General features: G+C 41.7%; 2 protein-coding genes across 4 annotated transcripts; both read left to right on the top strand.

The window, feature by feature from the left end:
- The first annotated feature begins 1,316 nt into the window (after positions 1-1,316).
- Positions 1,317-6,799, top strand: LOC106583084 (serine/arginine-rich splicing factor 3). 2 transcript variants are annotated; one of them, XM_014166884.2, is made up of 7 exons: positions 1,357-1,590; positions 2,448-2,512; positions 2,800-3,010; positions 3,453-3,593; positions 5,437-5,475; positions 5,738-5,824; positions 5,997-6,799. In XM_014166884.2, the coding sequence occupies exons 2-7, from the start codon at positions 2,506-2,508 to the stop codon at positions 6,022-6,024; spliced, it is 513 nt and encodes a 170-aa protein (XP_014022359.1). In that variant the 5' UTR covers positions 1,357-1,590; positions 2,448-2,505; the 3' UTR covers positions 6,025-6,799. The 2 variants fall into 2 exon arrangements, with proteins under 2 accessions (XP_014022360.1, XP_014022359.1); XM_014166885.2 differs by lacking the exon at positions 2,448-2,512 and having other exon boundaries at positions 1,317-1,590.
- Positions 6,800-7,907: 1,108 nt separating this feature from the next.
- On the top strand, positions 7,908-20,993 carry LOC106583085 (cyclin-dependent kinase inhibitor 1). 2 transcript variants are annotated; one of them, XM_014166887.2, is made up of 3 exons: positions 7,908-8,470; positions 18,298-18,785; positions 18,938-20,993. In XM_014166887.2, exon 2 carries the CDS (start codon positions 18,316-18,318, stop codon positions 18,766-18,768), a length of 453 nt encoding a protein of 150 aa, XP_014022362.1. In that variant the 5' UTR covers positions 7,908-8,470; positions 18,298-18,315; the 3' UTR covers positions 18,769-18,785; positions 18,938-20,993. The 2 variants fall into 2 exon arrangements, with proteins under 2 accessions (XP_014022362.1, XP_014022361.1); XM_014166886.2 differs by lacking the exon at positions 7,908-8,470 and adding an exon at positions 16,938-17,145.
- The last annotated feature ends 3,949 nt before the right edge of the window (positions 20,994-24,942 follow it).

Raw genomic sequence — 24,942 nt, 5'->3', positions numbered from 1 at the left:
TAGAATAAACAAGCGAACAGTCAATAACACAATATAAAAAAAGAAAGTCTATATACAGTGTGTGCAAATGGTGTGAGGAGGTAGGCAATAAATAGGCCATAGTAAAAAAGTTATTCACAATTTGGCATATTAACACTGGAGTGATAAATGAGCAGATGATGATGTGCAAGTAGAGATACTGGTGTGCAAAAGAGCAGAAAAGTAAATAAAAACGATATGGGGATGAGGTAGGTAGATTGGGTGGGCTATTTACAGATGGACTATGTACAGCTGCAGCGATCGGTTAGCTGCTCAGATAGCTGATGTTTAAAGTTAGTGAGGGAAATATAAGTCTCCAGCTTCAGCGATTTTTGCAATTCGTTCCAGTCACTGGCAGCAGAGAACTGGAAGGAAAGGCGGCCAAAGGAGCTGTTGGCTTTGGGGATGACCAGTGAGATATACCTGCTGGAGCGCATGCTACGGGTGGGTGTTGTTATCGTGACCAGTGAGCTGAGATAAGGCGGAGCTTTACCTAGCATAAGCTTATAGATGACCTAGAGCCAGTGGGTCTGGCGACGAATATGTAGCGAGGTCCAGCCGACTAGAGCATACAGGTCGCAGTGGTGGGTGGTTTAAGGGGCTTTGGTGACAAAATGGATCGCACTGTGATAGACTGCATCCAGTTTGCTGAGTAGAGTATTGGAAGCTATTTTGTAGATAACATCGGCGAAGTTGAGGATCGGTAGGATAGTAGGTTTTACTAGGGAAAGTTTGGCGGCATGACTGAAGGAGGCTTTGTTGCGAAATAGAAAGCCAATTCTAGATTTGATTTTGGATTGGAGATGTTTATTATGAGTCTGGAAGGAGAGTTTACAGTCTAGCCAGACACCTAGGTATTTGTAGTTGTCCACATATTCTAGGTCAGAACCGTCCAGGGCAGTGATGCTAGTCGGGCGGGCGGGTGCGGGCAGCGAACGATTGAAAAGCATGCATTCCCTCCGATTTGACACCCTGAACTCTGTCTGCGAAGTAGTTGAAACAGGCGAGGCAGTCATTTGAGAAACCAAGGCTATTGAGTCTGCCGATAAGAATACGGTGATTGACAGAGTCGAAAGCCTTGGCCAGGTCGATGAAGACGGCTGCACAGTACTGTCTTTTATCGATGGCGGTTATGATACTGTTTAGTACCTTGAGCGTGGCTGAGGTGCACCCGTGACCAGCTCGGACATGTTCTATTTCTGTGCCAGAAATATGGGAGGAAAGGGAGTGATTGTTATTAGATTTGAGGAGCAATGGGGTTGAACAGCCAAGATTAAGTGAAGTGCTGGGGAAATCTTCAGGAGATGTAGTATTTAATTATGTATTTCGTTTCCTTAGGGAGAGGAGACTGTTGGGTAAGATTTAGGCCTTGACTGTCTCTGGTCCAAACTCCAGTCCAGTTGGTGGCGGTAATGCAGCTTAAAGTTGGTTGCCAACCGCCATATAAAGCTCACAGAAGAAGGTTTCCGATCTCCATTTTATTATAGCTAGCAGCTCATGTCGCAGGTTCAGACAGGCGTTTCGACGGAAGACTGCAAACGGATCGAATATTAGTGTTGGTTTTACAATACGGTAAATAACACATACCTAAATAATGCAAAATGTGTAATGAATTTCATTTTTCAATTCATGTTTATTTTATATTTACTGACTCTTGCATTTATACTAGCTAGCTAATGTTAGTTAGCCCACCGAAGAGCTAGCTAGCTAGGGACGTTATCCATTTTCAGTATTTTCGCAGCTAGTTAGTGAAGTTAGCTGAAATGGCTAAACCAACTGTACTACATCATGTAATTGTATTGACAAATGTTTAAGTGAATTTGCAGCTATACTCGGGCCTCACACGTAGCCCATGGCACGTAAATTAAAAAGTGAACTAGGAGGGAGCAAGCCAAGCAAATGTCGTGAGGGTTTTATCTCGTCAAGGCCCCAGCCCGGGCTTCTGCCATTTTGCATAACTACATACGGGCAGCTAGTTAGTAACCTTAGTGAACGATGCAAAGGGGCTGTGGGCGATTTTGACCAACGTTGGATCAGAAAACAAGCTTGTTCTAACATACTTATTATTACTTTGTTGTAGCTGTAATGGCAGAACCTGTTAATCTTTCACGGCAATTATATATTAGAAGAATTACCGCAATGCATTTCCATGTGCTATACATTTCCACACCACTTGATTTATGCCCTGTATTAATTTCTGGCACTATGTTGCCTACCTCAAATTCAGCCAGAACGACGCAAAACATCTGATTGCGTGTTATAACAAAAAAACACCTGGCTGTTTGAATGTGGCTTTGTAAATTGTATGTGGAGGGAAATTTGTAAATCTGCGTGTTATGAACATAGACTATAGTAAAGTCCTACTTGAATATAAATTGTGTGGAAAATGTGTACTACGTGAAAATCTAAATGGACAATTCTTCTTTCAGTTTCTCATTCACGTTTGCGGAGTATCAATTTTTGTTTTGAAAATTGAGACCTGTTGAAATGGCAGGTAATTACAAAAGTTTTCGTACCTTGCATGCCAGTACACTTGACAGATTGACTGTTTGACACAAGAATTTCAAATAATTAGAGGTGTGTTTGTTCCAGAACTGCTTGATGTAGCTTTTCTGGTTCATGTCTATATAAGGTTCCCTTTGTACATTGGCCATTCTGCTGCCTTTTGAAGCATGATTCCTAGAAAGCAAAACTAGTCAGATACTGTGAACCATCAACTCTAATACCAAAGAGTGAGTGGAACCTGATGAATTCTATACATTCTGCTTAATATTTTTACAGATCCAGCCATGCACCGAGATTGCCCTCTCGACTGCAAGGTCTATGTGGGAAACCTGGGAAATAATGGTAACAAGACAGAGCTGGAGAGGTCCTTTGGCTATTATGGGCCACTTCGCAGTGTCTGGGTAGCAAGGAACCCCCCAGGCTTTGCTTTTGTGGAATTTGAAGATCCAAGGGACGCAACAGACGCAGTGAGGGAGCTTGATGGAAGGTAAAGCCTAAGAACAAGTTTCTGGTATAAAAAAAAATAACTGAATGATAGAATCAGGAAATTGAGAACTGTTGAAATGAGAGGCAATCACTAAAGTTTTTGTTCCTTGCATGCCAATATACTTGACAGATTGACTGTTAGACCAAAGAAATTAGAGACATTCCAGAACTGTTTGAAGTTCTGTTTTTGCTTTATGAATGCACATTTTCTCCATGTGCTTTTCACTTTATAAAATAACTATGACAAGCCTAGTTTGCTTGGAGATCCTTGTTTCCAAGCAATGCACTTACTCTGATATTTGGAAGGACTATATATTAATTTCAGTTGCCACTGGCTTCCGTTTAAATACCCGACAGGTGGCGAAAAAAGTCCATGTATGCCATAATGTTTTGGTGACCGTTAAACAGTATACCTGTGGTAACATCCTTATTGATCTGCACAGGACACTAAGTGGTTCTCGTGTGCGAGTGGAGCTGTCCAATGGTGAGAAACGCACCCGCAACCGGGGTCCTCCTCCCTCATGGAGCAGACGTCCTCGAGATGACCATCGCGGGCGTCGTGGTAGCCCGCCCGCCAGGCGCAGGTAACCCGTCTCCCGTACAGGGCTTTATGATAGCAATGCCCAACAGACTACGAATCCCTTTCTTCCCCTTTTCCTATTTAAACTATTTTGTTTTTACCTGTGTCTTTCCAAAATGCGTCTCCTGTTTCTCTGCACCATGTTGATAGTTCAGCTCTGACTGTTTGATAACCCTTGCTTCCATGGTAGTCTACAGCGGTTACTGTGATGTGGTGCTGAAAACGTGCTGTTTTCATCTTCATTATCATTGATCAATTTAACGAGTTCCAGGGAACTTTAGATCCAGGGGGTGGGTACAGTGTGAAATGAAGTGTGCTGCTTTGTATGCCAAGTTAGGTACATTTGCATTTACTGCTGCCACATTTTCTCTAAATTTGGATTGCAAACTTTTCACTGTTGCCTGAAGCACTGAATGTGTTTTGTAAGTGTTCTATACTGTGTGCACTTGCAAGATTATTTTAAGATTTGACAAAGTGTGAAAATTGCAGCTAGCTTTTTAAGTAGGTGATTCGTATTACAAAGCAGTACCTATCTATGAACCCGGTGGGGTGGGAGGGAAGCTTAATGATGCTAGATTGGTTGTTTTTGTTACAAATTGAGGTTGCTTTTTTATTTACCATTCATATTAATAAAAATGAACCCCCGTTACAGAGTCATCACCATGCCTCTTCTCACCACCCTCTGAGTCAGTCAACTAGTCCTCTTTCAGCATCATGTGACCTCTGACCAGCGTGCCCCAATCAGCTTGGCTGGTGTCGTGTCACATGACCCAGGCATGGCCAGTCGTCAGGTTGCACCAGCCCATTGGTTCCTGCGCATGCAGTTCTCAGCCTCCTCCTCCAACCTTAACCAAATCGGCAGCGGCCCACCTCACATTCCCGACCAATCAGCGTTTTACGTCCCCAAATGTCTACACTACAACCTACCAGCAGCAGCCTTCGGCTAACCAATAAAAGCAGGAAAAATCCACAGCCAGCCCCCATCCGCCAGCCAACTAATCACCTCGCAGCATCTGGCCAGTCCTTTTCAGCCAAATCTGCCTACCCGGCCGACAGTCTGCCTCCCCTTCGTCATTTCTAGCTTGTTGAAAACCAAAAGACTAGTAAGTTTTTCCTGCTTCATACAGTACACTGCTGATTACAAATTTAAAAGTGAAGAGAAAGCTGCTTTTAAAAAAAGGTTCTCCTTTATTTGAATCAAATAGGGTTGGTATTTCTCACTCATTACTGTAATCCGTTGATTTAAAGGGGCATGGCTCTGCATCCAGTGAGTCTAGGACCCTGTCATTTTGACATGTGAATTATTAAATTGTGACTTTCTAAATGTTCAAAGGAGCTATTCTGATCAGTGCTTCCCCTTCCAAAGTGTAGGTCCCTTCCTGGTTTAGGTCGCAGTGGTCCCATCTTGTGTGTACTTTGCGGTTGTGCATAATATGTAACCTTGATTTTACTGCAGCATTAAGAGGCCCCGTACCCAATGTTTTACCATTAGTTATGTTACAACCCTTCATTTTCTTACCCCTCCCCATTTGGTATAAATGCACTTCTTTCCCAAGCACTTTTTTGCCATTCTCTCAGCTGGCAGTATTAACTAACCATGACCTTTTAGGGGAGGTGATGACTGAATTTCGGATTACAAATGCCTTATCAGCGGTCACCCATTCTCATCCCTTAGGAGGGGTGTAGACTATAACTTTGTGCCCACTGAGGGCCAGTTTTCAGTGGGGACTGTAGGGTTTACTTCAGGGGAGTACAGGTAATTTGTGGGTCGGATGGGTTTGGTATCAATGGGTCACCAATGTATTATGCTCTGCTTTTGACACCCTGTCACACCCCCACCCCACCAGATCTCCACGAAGGAGGAGCTTCAGCCGCAGCCGAAGCAGGTATGTTGACAACCATAAGTGTTATTGTAAAATTGAACGGCCATACTGTGGGCAACTAAGAGCAAAACAGATTATTGGTCATGGAAGCATGGACTTAAGGACCCAATTTTCAATCATACATAAAATAAATAAATATATATTTTTAACACAGCTTTCCAGAGGGTAACTGACAAACGTGTCAATGATGACATCCTCTTGTCAACAGAGGCCTCAGTAAGATGCAGGTTGCTTTGGTTAATTCTGTGGTTCCTTCTGTATGCAGGTCTCTCTCCAGAGACAGGAAGAGGGAGAGATCTCTATCCCGGGACAGAAACCATAAACCCTCAAGATCATTCTCTCGTTCAAGGAGGTAAACAGGAGAGGTTTTATGAGACAGAGCAAGGATCTTATATCTTGTCTTAATATAACAATGAAACCACTTGTGTTAGTACATGGCTGTAACATTGTTCTGAGAGTGCATGAATGCTCCGGGTAAAGTTTATATTAACATTCTGGCTTAACTGTTTTTCCCCTTTTCACAGCCGCTCCAGATCTACTGAGAGAAAGTAAGAAGATTCACGGCAATCGATGGATGAACAAATACAGGCATCCCTCTAGCGAGTTGTTTCATGTGATGGACTTTAAATGACCTCTGGTCATATTTGTCACTTTTTTTTTTAAACAATCAAATATGTTTAGTATTTGCTTCTTTGTGGCTTTCAAGGTATCTATTTCCTCTGTATTTTGTAAATAAGTGGGTATGCAGGTGTAATACGTTACTGAAAGGGCTGAACTCGAGAACCAACTTCTCATTCAAAATACCATATAAGACATCGATGTTAGTCAAACATTTATTCCAGTGCCAAAATTGACAAAGAAAATGCAAGTGGGTACTTATAAAGTCAGTATCGTCCAAAACAGACTTGTGAGATTTGTGTGCAAGAGTTCAGCATGACTTGAGTGTTTGAGTCTCTGAATGTCTAAAAGTACAAGGTCAAGGAAAGGCCCTGTTTTAAATAGTCTAGTGCTCACGTCACATTTCCATGTCAGCAAGATTTGTCTGGAGGTGGTAAAAGGCTATGGTCATCTATTATATGTTGATTAATATATGTATCTTGTCGTCTAACTGATCTATAGGATTTTCGCTGTTCTTCCAGTTCCTGTTGGTAAATATTTGTCAATGGGAATAATGGCACCCTTATTCAGGATATTGGAATCTATTTGAGAAAAGATATGCAAAGTACTGAATACAATTATCTCAATTTTGGCTCTACAATATTCCACTTTCTTTTCCTTTGTACTATTTGTAATGTTCTCTGAATTAAAAACTGGTTGTAGAAAAGTCTTCGGTTACAATTTTGTTGGGAGATATAAAATATTAAACTGTCTACAGACGTCAAAGATGTTCTTGCTTTGGATGTAGAATCATTGATATGAAACTAGAATACATCCAACTATGCCCCCCATCACAAATCAACAGGGAAATGCTGGGCTTCATGAGTGCTTATATTTATTTGGTATTGAGGCATACAGCGGATTTCCAACAAGAGGTTGGGAAATGTATTTCTTTGATTTGAGCAAACACTAATAGGTCAGAACAAATGTTTGATCTTTATTCTACAAATGTGCATACTTGATACTTTTTTTGTTTGTCTTCAGATTTACAAGAGGTAGCTGATTAAATGGCATGATCATTACACAGATGCACCTTGTGCTGGGGACAAAATGCCACAGATGTCAAGTTTTGAGGGAGTGTGCAATTGGCATGCTGACTGCAGGAATTTCCATCAGAGCTGTTGCAAGATAATTGAATGTTCATTTCTCTACCATAAGCTGCCTCCAATGTCATTTTAGAGTGGGAATGTTGCTGGGAGTATTTCTGTCTGTATTGAAGCTCTTTTGTGGGGGGAAACTCATTCTGATTGGCTGGGCCTGGCTCCCAAGTGGGTGTGTCTAGGCCCACCCATGGCTGCACCCAGCCCAGTCATGTGAAATCCATATATTAAGGCCTAATGAATTAAAGTTGACTGATTTCTTCATATGAATTGTAACTCAGTAAAATCTAATTGTTGCATGTTAACAAAAATATAAACTTAAGTATATTTGCACAACCATTGATTACAAACGATTGGCATTATGATTGGCTGGGCCTGGCTCCCAAGTGGGTGGGCCTATGCCCTCCAAGACCAATCCATGGCTGTGCCCCTGCCCATGTGAAATCCATAGATTAAGGCCTAATTTATTTATTTAAATTGACTGATTTCCTTATATGAACTGTATCAGAAAAATATTTGTAATTGTTGCATGTTGTGTTTATATTTTTGTTCAGTATCGTTTTCCTTCAATTCGTAAGAGGCTGAATGTATCTCACCGAAGAAAGCATCCAAGCGAGCAAAACAGCGCCCCTCTGTATGTGTAGGCCATCTATCTGATGCCGTCTGGTCATAAAGAGTATGACATTGTTGCCTCCAGTAGCATTGAATGCAAGGGAAGCCAACGAGCAATTGGCCTCAATGAGCATTGAGCTAAACTGAGTGAGCTCAACTGTGAATGGTCCTGGAGCACCAAAAAAAGCCTGTTTTGGATTTGGCTTCACTCCTATTACATCGAGAAATACGTCATTGACAGAAACAACTTGAATTGTTCAATTTCATTGTGTTCTTGCCCTCTGGTGGCAAGCTAGCTAGCTAAAATTGTCCCTTTCCTAAATTAGCCATGTAAGGAGATAGGGATTTGGACTTGTGGTTTTACTTAATTCTCTACTGGCCAATGATTATAACGGCGATTCTGATCCAACCGTAAATGTATACATTGGACTCAGAGGATGGAAGTTCAATATGTAGCTAGATGTAGAAGAATAATGTTAACTAGCTAACGTTGCCTATAAGAGGAAGTTAGGCTAGCAAGCAATCATTTTAGCCAGATTAAAATAAAAGCTTGTACTGTATGACAGAGCCATAGACTGTTTCGTCAACATGAAAGAAAGGAGGATGGCATTGGCGTCTCCACAAGAAGGGTGAGTCAACATATTTTTTTCTACTTGCACGCACACACAAACAAATCAATCATGGACAGCCACATCATATTTACCTTATGTTGATTGTTTTTGGTATCTTTTAGTTGATGTTGAAATGGTGCTGGAATAGTGGAGGCAGCTCCTGTTTTCTTTGCGACTTGCAATATGCTTTTTGGACTTCACCGGACAGAGGTTGCTCTCCAGTTTAGTAATGCAACAAAGGTGTGGTGGAATTTATTCTGCCACTACATCTTATTGTCTCGACCTTACGCGTATATATCACGGTGTCAAGGTATATGAACTAACAGGTTATAGAGCAAACAATGCAATTATCACAACACATAAGTTGTAATATGTACATTCTTTCTGGCTTCCCCAGGGATTTTACCCACACACCGCTACTGTAAGTTAGTTCTGCCATTAGGTTCCAGAAAGGGGAGAGGAGGTCAGTTATACCTTAGGTTCCAGAAAGGGGAGAGGTCAGTTATACATTAGGTTCCAGAAAGGGGAGAGGAGGTCAGTTATACATTAGGTTCCAGAAAGGGGAGAGGAGGTCAGTTATACATTAGGTTCCAGAAAGGGGAGAGGAGGTCAGTTATACATTAGGTTCCAGAAAGGGGAGAGGAGGTCAGTTATACATTAGGTTCCAGAAAGGGGAGAGGAGGTCAGTTATACATTAGGTTCCAGAAAGGGGAGAGGAGGTCAGTTATACATTAGGTTCCAGAAAGGGGAGAGGAGGTCAGTTATACATTAGGTTCCAGAAAGGGGAGAGGAGGTCAGTTATACATTAGGTTCCAGAAAGGGGAGAGGAGGTCAGTTATACATTAGGTTCCAAAAAGGGGAGAGGAGGTCAGTTATACATTAGGTTCCAGAAAGGGGAGAGGAGGTCAGTTATACATTAGGTTCCAGAAAGGGGAGAGGAGGTCAGTTATACATTAGGTTCCAGAAAGGGGAGAGGAGGTCAGTTATACATTAGGTGCTATGATCCACATCTAATATCCCTTCATTCTGTGACTGAATGACAATTTAGTTTCAATAATATCACAAAACAAACTTTACTGTCAAAATAGCTTTGTCTTCGGCTTCATAAACTTAAACTCATCTCCTATGATCATATGAATGGCCTCCATCTGAATGCCCTCATCTCATAATAGAGTAAGCTACTTTGGATAAGTATGTGTTACATTTATAAAATGTATCGCATGTCATAGGTGTAAATGTACTAATGACAATGGTTTTAAAAAGTCACACCTGGACATCACAATTCTAAAATTGTAAACAAAATCCTATAACTGACTACAACTGGTGGATAAGAGGGGAGGTTGACCAATTCGTAAATTAGTGATTGAAGTGAATTTTTATTTAACTAGGCAAGTCAGTTGAGAACAAATTCTTATTTACAATGACGGCCTACCCAGTGGCGGTTCTAGACCATTTCAACTGGGGGGGGCCAAGCTGTGGCCAGTTGTACTGTTAGAGGGGCCAGTTACATTAGACGTTATTGTTGTCATATCGTTTTCTTCACTGCATTAGCAGGCAAAAGACCATGTTCATAATCATCATCGTTGCCACTGTCTAATAACGGATGTAAAAAAAGAACGATAGCAAAAATGTATGTAAAAATTATTTCATACTCCACATTTATGGGGGCCACAAGGGGGTCCAAAATTGTTGTCACAGAGGCACTGGCCCCCCCTCAGAACCGCTAGTGGGCCTACCCCGGCCAAACCCAGACCACGCTGGGCCGATTGTGCACCTCCCTATGGGACTCCCAATCACAGCCAGATGTGATACAGCCTGGATTCGAACCAGGGACTGCAGTGACACCTCTTGCACTGAGATGCAGTGCCTTAGACCACTGTGCCACTCGGGAACCCCTGGTCCTCATGAAAGTACTATAAAAAGGTAACTTTAATTGTAATATCACAAGAACTTTACATAACTTACATTTTAAAAGGGTGGTGACTGTCAAAGTTCCCTGTTGAATTCCCTCCATTATTACAAAACAGGAGTATATTCCAGCCTTTCTGGGTGTCTGTGAAAGCTCTGGGTCTGGACACCACCCTCTGCAACTGGGTCCTGGACTTCCTGACATGGACCAACAACACCACCACTCTTGTCAACAGCGTCTCTACTTTCTAAGGCGGCTGAAGAAATTCAGCATGTCACTCCAGTCCTCTCCAAATACTACTGCTGAACCATCGAGAGCGTCCTGACCAGTTGCATCACGGCCTGGTAAGGGAATTGTCCTCATTGAAAATGTGTGGGTTGAATTGAAGAGGCCAATCCATAAGCGCAGAGGCAGGATACCAAGGACCTGGGAAGATTCTGTATGGAGGAATGGTCTAAGATTCCTCCCAATGTGTTCTCTAATCTCATAAAACATTTTAGAGGAAGGCTCAGTGTCATTATCCTCGCAAGGGGAGGCTGCTGGAGTATTAATCATTTTTAGATGTTTTTTTAAATTACTTGTTTGACTAAATCTCTCTCTGAGCAATTGTATTAGTATAAAATAATATAATTTTCCCATTTTTGTGAACATACAATTTAGTTCAGTATGTGTATTATTTATTTTATACAGTCGTTTTTGCTTACCTTTGTCAGGGGTGCCAATAATTTGGGACCTGACTGTAATACCCTCAAATAAAAGTTGACACTGTACTGTCACCTCATATAAAACATTTGATCTCAAATCCAAAATGGTGGAGTATAGAGGCAAATTTAGATTGCAGATTCACTGTCCAAATGCATCTGGAGGGGAGTGTACCTTCTCGTTTAAAATGTCATAACTTGCAAAGGAACCAAGAGCCCCTGTTAACCTCCTGCATTGCTAAACAAATGGGTTACTGTCCCATGAGGCTGAGATTCTGGTCATTAAACACTCTTTCATGAGAGTAGGTCAACTGTCAGGGGTCTTTTATTTGCGGCTGCAGTGGGAAGGAACCGGGCAGGACGCCAGCAGCAATGAGGTTGGCTGGGGCGATCTGTGGAATAGAATGGAGATAGTGTGGCAGCCTGATGTTTTGGCTGACATAAGCAAGCCTGACTTCGAGAACAGGTAGATCAGTCGGAGCTAGCTCAAATTTTGGCACAAGATTGATCCACGACGTGGAGCTGTGGTTCCTTAAAAGGGTCAATCTGTAGTTGCTACATCCATTTTTTGACAAAAAAATGAATTATATATACCCATTGATTCTTTAAGAATATAATGTTTAAATGCCTCATAAGCTTAGTTCAACTGTCAAACCCCATCAGAACCCCAAAAACACTGTATAGCCTCAAAACATTCTTAAAACTAAATGTGATATCTTGGATGGTCAGTTTGTCGTTGCATAGCACAGTCTATACATTTCAGAGTGGTTGCATTGTATACACGCATTGGCTGTAAGTCGCTTTGGATAAAAGCATCAGGTAAAGGTCATTAAAAAATATATATAAAAAAATAATAATCTCCAGGCCCATCCCTCAGCTTTTTACCAAAACAGAAGCAGGGTGTCCGCTTTGTTATTGTTTCAACTAAGGATTACCCCTTTAAATACACTACAGTCGACATAGGCCTTTGCCCTGCGGCCCTGAACATGTGCTTCTGGTATTCTTTTGTTTGGTATTCTGTAATTCTTTTGTTTGGTATTCTGTAGTTCTTTTGTTTTTACACCAGAGTGACTCAAGTGCCTCTGCAACTCACTTCATGACATATATAGGCCTTGTCTTGGTGTGCTTGGACCATGTTAGTTTGTTGTTGATGTGGACACCAAGGAACTTGAAGTGCTCAACCTGCTCCACTACAGCCCCGTCCATGAGAATGGGGGTGTGCTCGGTTCTCCTTTTCCTGTAGTCCACAATCATCCCCTTAGTCTTGGTTACGTTGAGGGATAGGTTGTTATTCTGGCACCACCCGGCCAGGTCTCTGACCTCCTCCCTACAGGCTGTCTTGTCGTTGTCGGTGATCAGGCCTACCACTGTTGTGTTGTCTGCATACTTAATGATGGTGTTGGAGTCGTACCTGGCCACACAGTTGTGGGTGAACAGGGAGTACAGGAGGGGACTGAGCACGCACCCGAGGGGCTCCAGTGTTGAGGATCAGCATCGCAGATGTGTTGCTACATACCCTCACCACCTGGGGGCGGCCCATCAGGAAGTCCAGGATCCAGTTGCAGAGGGATGTGTTTAGTCCCAGGGTCCTTAGCTTAGTGAGGAGCTTTGAGGGCACTATGGTGTTGAAGGCTGAGCTGTAGTCAATGAACAGCATTCTCATGTAGGTGTTCCTTTTGTCCAGGTGGGAAAGGGCAGTGCTGTATACAATAGAGATTGTGGCATCTGTGGATCTGTTTGGGTGGTATGCAAATTGGAGTGGGTCTAGGGTTTCTGGGATGATGTTGTCATGGTTCCTCCTGGCACCAGAGGGCGGCAGAGACCGCCCTAGAGACTTTTATTGGACTCAGGTGTGTCTTATTATTTCATGATTGTGTGGTGCTTTGCAGAAGCTTGAATTGTTTACTGTGTGCGGTCGTTTTCTGAGTGATTTTGAGGCTTGGTATTTGTTATTTTTCTAGTGTACTGTGATCCTGCCCCTACTGTTTCTCAGTAAAGTATTTATGTTTATCCTTATCCACTGATTCCTCATCTGGTCTCTTCTCTGCACCTGGGTCCAACCTCTCCACGTCACACATGACCAGCCTTTCAAAGCTACAGACGTGAGTGCTACGGGTCGGTAGTCATTTAGGTAGGTTACCTTGGTGTTCTTGGGCCCAGGGACTATGGTGGTCTGCTTGACTCACTCATCACTTAAGGAGGCAAACATATTGAGTGAATTTGTTTTTCCCAACTAAATACATTCTCTGTCCAACAATACTCTATTGTAGTTCTTTGTTTCCACAAACATTCAGTCCAGGTTTTTTGTTTCGTTGCAATTCTCAATTAGCCTTTCAGAGGCTTTGACGGTCCTTTTTGGTTGTTCTGCTGAAGCACTTATTGAAGCAGTTGAACAGCATTCATTGTCAGTCAGGGTGTTCTGACTTTTGTCCAATGCTGAAGGAATTTGACACTTAAGTAATGTCCTCCTGATAATCCTCAGTCCCTTGAGTAAACAGCTGAAGCCTTAGAGCCACTTGGTTTCCTCTAAGTTGTGATCCATGCTCCGTTTGGCTCTCATAGGAATGCGGTGCAACTTCTCTCTGCACGTGTCCTTGCTACATCCAGGTTCCCGTAGTGATGTCTGAGTTTTTGGTTTTCCTTTCAATTAAAACCGACAACCATCTTCTCTTTGTCTTCGATGGGGTTAACGGCAGTTGGCAACAGAGCGAGAAAGTTGCATTACCACCACCAGCTGGATGGGATATTGAATAAGAAACTAAAAAACCATTGCAGAAAACGACATCATACAAAATAAAACATGTCAACTAAGAAAACCCATCCCACTTCATCAATCCCAGTCCACTCCAAAATACATCCCTATCCCTCGGCTGTGAAATCACAGACCCCAAAAAAATTCAGCAGCAATCATAATACCAATTTGATAAGATTTCTTCTTCGCTTGTACTGTACAGTTTACGACCATTGCAATAAATAATACAAAGTCCACCTTTTTAACATGTAGCTTTTCACTATCCCTCGGTTGATGAGAAACCTTCACTGATCTTGGTGGCTCTACTGCTGTTGTTTCTTCCTCGCTACTCGTTCCTACCAATTTTCTCACCGCCTCCAGATAGGAGACACGCTGGACACTCCTTACCCTTGCCACCTCTTTCACCTTAACAGGGCACTCCAGAAATTCAGGTGCATGTTCACCTCCAATTGCAGCATTTCCCTTCATCTGGCATACGATACTCTTCCCTTCTGCACACACTTGACACATGGACAAATATTTTACATTTATAACACTGAAGGGGCTTGTGCACAAAAGCTCTTATAGGGTATCTCATGAATCCTAACTTTGTATGAAAAGGGAGAGACTCATCATCAAAGAACAGAAGCATGGCTGAATTGAATTTATTTTCTCCATACACGTTAGTCGATTTGCACCAACCACTCCATCGATGTCTTCAGTTATATCCTCTGCCTTTATTTCTTGCACCACCCTAGAAATATCCCCCTAGATAGCACCCTGCTACAAAAATCCACACAGGAAACATTCCACAACTATCTTTTTGTGTTTTAAAACACGCTTCTTCTCCTCCGCAGACACAAAAAATCTAAATAAGACCACTTCTTGTGACTCACCGACGCCACACTTTCCTCCAACACATTCCAGATTTTCCTGGAGACTTTAAAACCTGTTGTGGATAGGGGGGCAGTATTTTCACGGCCGGATGAGAGAAAAAAACAAAAAAAAAGCATACCCGATTTTAATCTGGTTACTACTCTTGCCCAGAAACTAGAATATGCATATTATTAGTAGATTTGGATAGAAAACACTCTAAAGTTTCTAAAACTGTTTGAATCGTGTCTGTGTATAACAGAACTCATATGGCAGGCAAAAACCTGAGAAGATTCCAAGCAGGAAGTGGCCTGTCTGAGAATTTGTAGTTCTTCTTTTGGTTCTCTATCGAAACTACAGTATCTGAGCTGTTACGAAGCACTTTCTAAGGCTTCCATTGGCTCTCTAAAGCCTTCAGAAAGTGGATTGAGGCGTCTCCTGTCTCTTTGGCAGAGTATACTAGCACAGTTTGTCAGTGGTCTGCCTGGTGACAAAGAGATTGGATATGCGAGGTCCCGCGACCATGCTGTTTTTTATTTTCCCCTTTGAATGAATACACTATTGTCCGGTTGGAATATTATCGCTATTTTACGAGAAAAATACCATAAAAATAGATTTTAAACAGCGTTTGACATGCTTCTAAGTACAGTAAAGGAACATTTTGAATTTTGTTGTCTCGAAATGCGCTCGCGCGTTACCCTTTGGATAGTGACCTGAACGCACGAACAAAACGGAGGTATTTGGACATAACTATGGATTATTTGGAACAGAAACATTTGTTGTGGAAGTAGCAGTCCTGGGAGTGCATTCTGATGAAGATCGGCAAAGGTAATAACATTTTCTAATAGTAATTCTGAGTTTAGTGAGCCCCGAACTTGACAGGTGTCAATATAGCTCACCGTGATGGCTGAGCTATGTACTCAGAATATTTAAAAATGTGCTTTCGCCGAAAAGCTATTTTAAAATCTGACATAGCGATTGCATAAAGGAGTTCTGTATCTATAATTCTTAAAATAATTATGTATTTTGTCAAAGTTTGAGTAATTTAGTAAATTCACCGTAAGTTTTGGGTGGGAATGCATGTTCTGAACATCACATGCCAATGTAAAAAGCTGTTTTTGAATATAAATATGAACTTGATTGAACAAAACATGCATGTATTGTATAACATAATGTCATAGGAGTGTCATCTGATGAAGATCAAAGGTTAGTGCTTCATTTAGCTGTGTTTTGGGTTTATGTGACATATGCTTGCTTGGAAAATGGCTTTGTGATTGTTTTTGGCTATGTACTCTCCTAACATTGCTTTCGCTGTAAAGCCTTTTTGAAATCGGACAATGTGGTTAGATTAACGAGAGTCTTGTCTTTAAAATTGTGTAAAATAGTCGTATGTTTGAAAAATTGAAATTATAGCATTTGAGGTTTTTGTATTTCGCGCCACGCTCTACCATTGGATATTGGCGAGGCGTTCCGTCTGTCCTTAAATTGATTTCCTAAGTAGCATTGATCCAAAACCCTCAATCCGATTAAAAAGTAGTCTCGTTGTTTCCTATTTTCCAATACTGCTTTACTTCTCTTGTTCCCCTTTTTCTTCGCCACTGTAACCCACCATTCTCACTTTCTGTACTATTAGCTTCATCCGACTCACTAGCAGTTTCAAACAAAACCTCAGTTTCCCACCATCTTCGCAACCGATGATCTTTCGACCTAGACAACCAGGGGAGGGGAGTTCCTTACTAATTAGTGACCTTAATTCATCAGTCAAGTACAGGGGAGGAGCGAAAACCCGAAGAGGTATGAGTTTGACACGTGACATAGATCTACCCTATTTTAGCCCCTATTAATTTACTGTAGTTAACTCTGTTTGTATTGTTGCCTGACATCAGACAAGTTTTCATGAAGATAGTTTGGAGTGAGATTTATTTTCTTTAATCTGTAAATGTCTACCATGATCTGTGCGTATATTCAACATGATTCACAAATGAAACTATGATCTATGAATATATTTAGGAAATAAAACCAGGATCTGTAAACGTGTAAAAATAATTCACTAATTAAATCTTGATCTGTATATGTATTCAACATAGCTCACAAATAAAACGAACATTTTAACAAATATAGAACGATGTGTGAGCAAATGTTCCGAAACATTTACAACTGTGGAATGTGCAAACTGCTTGTGGATCTCTGTATTTTGTCAAAAACGCAGGTTATGGGTTAACACTGGTACCTAGTGGTTATTTGTAGTACTACAACCACAAGAGTTGACGTCCAGGACTTGTCTTTACATGTCGCTGTAGGGGTTTGCCCAGGCATGTACTGTACTAGATCAGGATAGTAGGAGGGCTTTATGAATCATAGTCTGATGTCAAGCAGTTAAATACAACTGCAGCATCCTGAACACACAGTCCAGTTCCTCCTTTACACTGATGAAGTGAAGTACAGTTGGGATTTTGAGAGATTTACTTGTTCATAAATGGTAAGTTCTTTATTGGTTGGGGTAGGCTAGCTATACAACTTCTTACATCTTGTTGCATTAGATAGTAGTGTTTCAGTGATTATGGTGTGATATTTGGTTGTTATTGAATTATATTGGAATATCTGATTTATTGATGCCATTTACTAATGTTTGTTTGTTTGATTGTTGGTGATAGGATCGGCCGATTTAAGAATTTAATTGGGTTACTACCTTAGTTTAAATCTGAGAGAAACAGTCTTGGTCTTACATAGCAATAATCTATCATATTTACCTTTGTTCACAAGTTCAGAGGCATCTGATTGCAGTGAAACCTTTTTAAAAAATCTAACTTCAGCGCTTTTAGATATGCTATTCTGTAGAGTAGAAGACACAAGAAAGGGACTTGTTTCACATACTCAGGATATTTCACCAAACTGTCAACTCAGACAATATACACTATATTTACAAAAGTATATGGACACCCCTTCAAATTAGTGGATTTGGCTATTTTAGCCACCCGTTTCTGACAGGTGTATAAAATCGAGCACACCGCCATGCAATCTCCATAGACAAACATTGGCAGTGGAATGGCCTTACTGAAGGGGCTCTGACTTTCAACGTGGCATAGTCATAGGATGCCACCTTTCCAACAAGTCAGATCATACAATTTCTGCCCTGCTAGTACTGTTATTGTGAAGTGGAAACGGAAAGGTGGGAACAACAAGGCTCAGCCGCAAAGCGGTAGGCCACACAAGCTCACAGAAAGGGACCGCCGAGTGCTGAAGCACAGAGCCCCGACCTCAACCCCATCGAACACCTTTGGGATGAATTGGAACACTGACTGCGAGCCAGTCCTTATCGCCCAACATCACTGCCCGACCTCACTAATGCTCTTGTGGCTGAATGGAAGCAAGTCCCTGCAGCAGTGCTCCAACATCTAGTGGAAAGCCTTCCCAGAGTGGAGGCTGTTATAGCAGCAAAGGGGGGACCAACCATATATTAATGCCCATGATTTTGGAATGAGATGTTCGACGAGCTTTTGGCCATGTAGTGTAGATCAGGTGTTTTTACATGATCTTATTGATGACGTTACTGTTTGCTCTTGCTGTGCTCTGTAAGTAGATATCCGTCTGCTTAACTAACCATGCTGTCCTCTCCCTTTGTCCCCTGCAGTGTAGAACCAGAACAACCATGGCCAGTCGTAAGCGGATTCTGAGCGCCCTGGGGAAAGGTCCTGCCAGACGGAACCTGTTCGGCCCAGTGGACCATGAGCAGCTGCAGCAGGAGTACCAGAATGCCTTGCGCAGAGACCTGGAGGACGCCTGCCACCGCTGGGGCTTTGATTTCCTGTCAGAGAAGCCTCTGGCTGGGGGAGACTTCCAGTGGGAGGGGGTTCTAGGCACCAAGCTGCCGCTCCTCTACCAACCCTGCCTTTTGGGTCAGGGAGAGGCACAGAGGGAGGGAGGCCTGGCGGCCATCACAGGGAGGGGCGGGGCAGGGCCATTGCACCGTGTCAAGGAGAATATCCCTTGCACCCCTGAGAAGTGCGGAGCCAACCACCAGAACCTGGAGAAAACACCAGACAAGAAGGAGAACACGAACCACAATGAAAACAGACTGAAGATGAAACAGACCGAAGACTAAACAGACCAACCTCACAGGTAGGAGCGTTGGTGTCGCGTGTGGCTGTAGGGGTTGGTTATTGAGGATGGGTTATAAGTTGGTAGGGTTGAACTGCTGGTTTACTTTAAAATTAAGTTTTGAATACGAAGTCCAATGCTGACAAGGCCTCTATTGGTTTCTGTCTCTGCAGATTTCTACCATGCCAAGAAGAGTGGTGGGTACGCAGTGTAAGTCAGGCCAGTGATTTCAGGGCACACAGTCACAGCTGCCAGGGAGCCAACAGTCGGGACAGAACCACAGCAAATGTTACGCCCCTGAAAAAGGGGAGAAATAATCACGAGAGTGATACGGTATTATTTCCTCAGTGAGAACTTTTACTGTAATGAAGAAAAGACCGCGATTTCCCCGCGAACTTGGGTGGAGACCAGAGCAATCGATCTCAGGCTCATAGATTAAAGAGCATTTAGTAGATCACAGATTAACACTTTTCCCCTTCAATTAGGCACCACAAAATAAAGTAATCAATATAACGTTTACACATTCCTTTTACAATTCTTACCTTTTGTACGCTTGATGGATTTTAACTTTAACACAATTATGAATGTTATCAATCTCTATCAACTAATACAGAATGCATGATCTTTTTAACCTTAGATGTTTTAAGATCCTCACATACTATGAACTTACTAATACTTTTGAATGTATAACAGGCTATGAGTATTTCCTTTAACCTGTCACACAAACACTACTTCTCGCAGGAAGACATACACTGCACAGACACTGGACACATAGAGTGCATACTTACCTGGAGGAATACATAACCAATACTCTAAACAAATGCAGGGGGAAATTAAACACAACCTCTTTTATTGCATCCATTACCAATGCATACTGTAAAAAAAAAAATGTATATCCATGTATGGTTAACTGATGTGCTAATGATTTCAATGTAAGGGGGCTTGTGTTCTTCCTGTGGTAAGGGAGGGACATTCAAGCGGTTCAAATGATGCATCCATGTTCATTTGTGAGTCATGTAAGGACATCCTCTAAAACCCTATGACCTTTTGGTGTAAAGGGGACTTTTGCTATAAGAGCTCACTGTCTGGACAGGTAAGTTCCTGTCCGACATTCCACAGCACTGAAATGGACCAATCAAAGCCCTGCCTCTGGGTCTACCCTTAAACCGTCTTGTCTTGATGACATCTTGAAATGATGAAACCATACTCTTTATGGTAGAGGTTGAATCTACTACAATATACTGTCACATTGAGAGGACTCATTGAAAAATGACCACAACAACACAATAGTATTTTACAAAGTCTTTCTGGTTCATATGTCCAAATGTATTGATTGATGTGGTTTTATTTCATGTTTTTTCATTATGCTGTATTTCTTGTGAAGAGTGCCAGAATCATGTTATTCTCTGTCTTTTGCAAGCACTTCCTGCCCAAGTATGTATTTTTGTACATAGTGTGTAAATTTGTGAAATCTCAACATGTACTCATAGGAAACTAGTGGAAGAGTACCGTAATGAATGAGACTGTTATGCTTATAATGCAAATTCCTATATAGGAAATGTCACCAATTTCCCCCACCTTCTAACTAGGCATTTTGCTATAATATTCCTGGGAATGTGTTGATGGGTGCCTCCCCAATGCTCTTTCATGCTTTTCTGAACACAAGGCCAGACATGAAAGTTTCCTTAGAATAGTTTCAGAGATGTATGTTTTCTTTCAGTATTGCTCAATATTTTTAATGTAGCCCACAGCAGGTGCATCAAGGGACTCAAATTAGTCAAGTGCATGTATGGTATTTTAATCTAAACAGGGAAATTGTGTCCTCAAAAACACAGCTATTTTAGAGTAAGCTACAGCCAAGTGTAAGTGCAGTAAAATACACATGAAGTGTTTTTATCTGCCTCAAACTGAGGTCCATCACGGACCATGGTTATTTTTTGTTATGATGGCTGATCCTTCTGCTATTGGTCATTTGAATGGGGGTTAGACAACATCTCTGTCATGACAATTCTTCCAAACTAATCTAATAGCTTCACAGACCCTGACATTCTGCTAATAACATGCATTACACCAAAAAATGCACTTGTGTTTATAGATGTTGGTGCACAAGTCCTACATAGGGTTTATGTTCAAAGCTACAACTAAAATATTATTTATTGTGAAATAAGGTAGATATGTGTAATTGGTTATTAGGAAAAAATTGAAATAAATACAGTATGTATATATTAACCTGAAGTACATTGTTTTACCTTGGGTGTCATACATATTTTGACCTGAAGATAAGTAAACAATATTTATAAAAACGTTTCTCTCCACCTCACGGTCAGGTATCGATTCTCAATTCCAGAGGAACAAAATATTTATGTAATACAGATCGGAGTTCTGTGGAGCCATATTTATACTGAATAAAAATATCAACGCAACATGTAAAAGTGCTGGTCCCATGTTTCATGATCTGAAATAAAACATCTCCGTATTTCTCTCAAATGTTGTGCACAAATGTGTTTAGATCCCTGCTAGTGAGCATTTCTCCTTTGCCAAGATAATCCATCCACCTGACAGGTGTGGCATATCAAGAAGCTGATTAAACAGCATGATCATTACACAGGTGAACCTTGTGCTGCGGACAATAAAAGGACATTCTAAAATGTGCCGTTTTGTCACACAACACAATGCCACAGATGTCTCAAGTTTTGAGGGAGCATGCAATTGTCATGCTGACTGCAGGAAAGTCCACCAGAGCTGTTGCCAGAGAATTTAATGTTCATTTTTCTACCATAATCCACCTCCAACGTTGTTTGGCAGTACGTCCAACCAGCCTCAACTGCAGACCACGTGTAACCACGCTAGCTCAGGACCTCCACATCCGGCTTCTTCATTTTTGGGATCGTCTGAGACCAGCCACCCAGACAGCGGATGAAACTGTGGGTTTGCAGAACCGAAGAAGTTCTACACAACTGTCAGAAACCATCTCGGGGAAGCTTATCTGCATGCTCATCGTCATCACCAGGGTCTTGACCTGACTGCAGTTCGGCGTCGTAACCGACTTCAGTGGGAAAATGCTCACCTTCGATGAGCACTGGCACAATGGAGAAGTGTAATCTTTTTTTAAAGTATCTGTGACCAACAGATCCATATCTGCATTCCCAGTCAGGTGAAAGCCATAGATTAGGGCCTAATGAATTTATTTAAAATGACTGATTTCCTTATATGAACTGTAACTCAGGAAAATCTTTGAAATTGTTGCGTTTATATTTTTGTTCAGTGTATAAAGGATGAAGACGGGGCCAAGCGTACGTTTTGATTACATTTTTAACCTCCACACATTATGCACCATTACCACATCTCTCTCTTTTATCAAGTTTATCATATTCTGAAAACTGTGAAAGTTAGCTCATCAAATATAAATTTTTTGCATAAACAAAGAAGATTTAAAAAACTAAATCCCTAGGATTTTTGTATTGATAGCATAATGATTACAAATACTATCATGTAGACAGAATAAAAATAGGATTTGTAATTTTGTTACTCCTATTAATGGTTGACAGAGGCCTCACCTCGGTCACTCCTTCACGCCTGTGCCCCTTTTCACATTGGAAACAGAAGATGACCACTGAAAGTAGTGACAACAACGTGATCATCAAAGGCAACTGCTCCACTCCTGAGTTGGACATACACATTCTCCCCAACCTCTAGCTGCAGGGAGACTGAGTTGGACATACACATTCTCCCCAACCTCTAGCTACAGGGAGACTGAGTTGGACATACACATTCTCCCCAACCTCTAGCTACAGGGAGACTGAGTTGGACATGTTGATGTAATAATCATTAGATGAGTTGTGGAACGCATGACCTTCTGGGCGTTCTTGTACATGCTTAAAATCATAGGATGTGTTCCACGGCCAAATCCAGTAATCGCAAAGTGGTAGACTCCTTTAACCTTTGCAGTGAACACACCTAAATATAAGCATTAAGATATTAGTGATATAGTTGATGAGACGGTGGATTGTGCAGTCAGATGGAACAGAGTAAACAGGCATTTCAACATCATAGATTTACCCGGTGCTTACTTGTGTAATAGACAATGGCTGGAATGCGGTTTTAACCAATCAGCATCCAGGATTAGACCCACCCGTTGTATAACATGTACTTTATACTTTAGATTACTATGTACAGTGCATGCCCACTGTTACAACTTATCATGTGCATCATTTGACATATGGGAACCCAGACACATATACACACATACTATACATACCAGTAGAGGAATCAAAAGCCCCACCGATGTTGGTGTAGACTCGTTTGAAGACCACAGTGGTTTGATTGTCATAAGGCCCTATGGTGCTCCCCAGTGCAGAAGAGAACACCACCGCTGACCTCTCTGTGGACACAGGACAGGGACCCTTACCAAAAAGTACCAAAGAGCAATACATACAAAAAAAAGGGAATGATTATCAAAATGTTGCTTTGTGCATTACAGTACCTGACATTTCTTTCTTCGGCCCCGCTACCAAGCCCTCACTGACTTTCAACCTGGCTTCCATGGCTATAATGACAGAAATAATGTTGAAGGATATTTATTCAATAAAACCAACCAAAGACAGTAGTTGATTTGATCTCTTACTGTACCTTCATCCACCTTTGGTGGAGAAAAACACCTCTCAACTTGGCATCTGTGTTTCTCAGCTCCAAGCGTTGCTCCACTACCATGTCTCTGACAGCCAGGAGTTCAGTCCAGATGTTATGGGGGCAGCTGTTCTTTTCATCTTTTGTATTTGCAGGAGCTGCAAGAGCAATGACCTCCTGCTTTGTGTTGCTCATGGTTCTAATGTTGTGTCTCAAAATGTATTTTCTTGTTGTGTGAGGTGCTCTTATGCCTCTGCTCTGTGCCTCACTTCTGATCAATGATTAACTTGGTACTAGGAATGGTGATGTGGACTAAGACTTCTACGGAACCCAGGTGTATCTAGATTGGGTGAAATCAATCATCAATAATTCTATTCTGTGATAAATTCAAAAGCTTTATTGTGGATGTGATAACCACCATAATTATATTTTCAAGATATTGCTCGTATAGAGCGGTCAATGGCTGTGATAAACAAAGCTTGGGCCACAACAGTTGAAGTGTGTGATGGACTGTGACAAACTCCAACAGATCGTAACAAAGCTTTCTCTTAAAACATTTATTCACCTACTTTGTAAGGCAGAGGGTGGGGTACATTTTCTTCTACAGTAATATACCATGATGAAACTGTATCGATAACTCCTACTTCTCCCTGTAAGATCATAACTTTGTGTACTCTGTAACTATGGCGTAAACTCTTGACAGTTTGCAAATAGTTATATCGTTCTTGACACGTCATTTTGTTTTGTGTGGATTGTCATGATTGCTGATATCTGTGATGGGACCCTCCAGTATGTCTGCATTGTATATTATTGAAAACAAATACAAATGTTGATAGAACAATATTTATGGTGCTTATTCATAAATAACCCACAATAAAAATTCCTTCTGTCATAAGGAACAGCTGAGCATGGAAGCATGGCTGTGTGAGACAATGTATCTGTGGAGCTTTTCCCCAAGGAAGTCTGAGGAGAGCTCATGGCAACCCTCCAAATCCCTACAGACCCCACAACCTCCCAACACATTAGAGAGAACCAAGAGAAAAATAAATAAATATATAATAAGGGCATCAAATATGAACCCGTCCATCACAAAGAGACTATTATTAGTTCTCTGTTTTGGAAACCCTCACCAAGCATTCCTGTAACCGGTGTGTGTAGGCCTATTTCTATTTCCCTTTTTTAATGAAAATGGCTTTCATTTTGCATCTGCCTATATAATGCTGCACCGTGGGACAGAGAAGATAGGGCACTCCTTTTTAAGCCTGGCCGTAGCTCCACATTCTTTGTAAACCACTGCAGCAGCCCTCCATTAACATGCGTGAGACGGTGTATATTCAGGGTTTAAGGGATGAAAGGGCTGCAATAGGCCCTGACACAAGCCCTGCTGTACTACCCTCCCTCCCCTCTCCCTCCCCCTCTCCGCTTCCCTGGCTTCAGCACACATAGAGGCACCTGCGCGCGTGCGCTAAACTCTCCCCATCCCCCCTCCCTTCTCCCTCCATCATCTGTGCCTCAGCTCACACAACCGTGATAGAGCAGGACGGCTGGTATT

Source organism: Salmo salar, chromosome ssa22 (genome assembly GCF_905237065.1).
Source record: "Salmo salar chromosome ssa22, Ssal_v3.1, whole genome shotgun sequence".
Classification (NCBI taxonomy): domain Eukaryota; kingdom Metazoa; phylum Chordata; class Actinopteri; order Salmoniformes; family Salmonidae; genus Salmo; species Salmo salar.
Note: the sequence above shows the minus strand (reverse complement) of the source record. Positions and strands in the feature narration are given on the sequence as shown.

Excerpts from the sequence above, each read along its gene's own strand:
- LOC106583084 (XM_014166884.2), top strand. Across the intron at positions 3,011-3,452 it reads GTGAGGGAGCTTGATGGAAG|GACACTAAGTGGTTCTCGTG; the intron begins GTAAAGCCTAAG and ends TGATCTGCACAG. Across the intron at positions 3,594-5,436 it reads AGCCCGCCCGCCAGGCGCAG|ATCTCCACGAAGGAGGAGCT; the intron begins GTAACCCGTCTC and ends CCACCCCACCAG.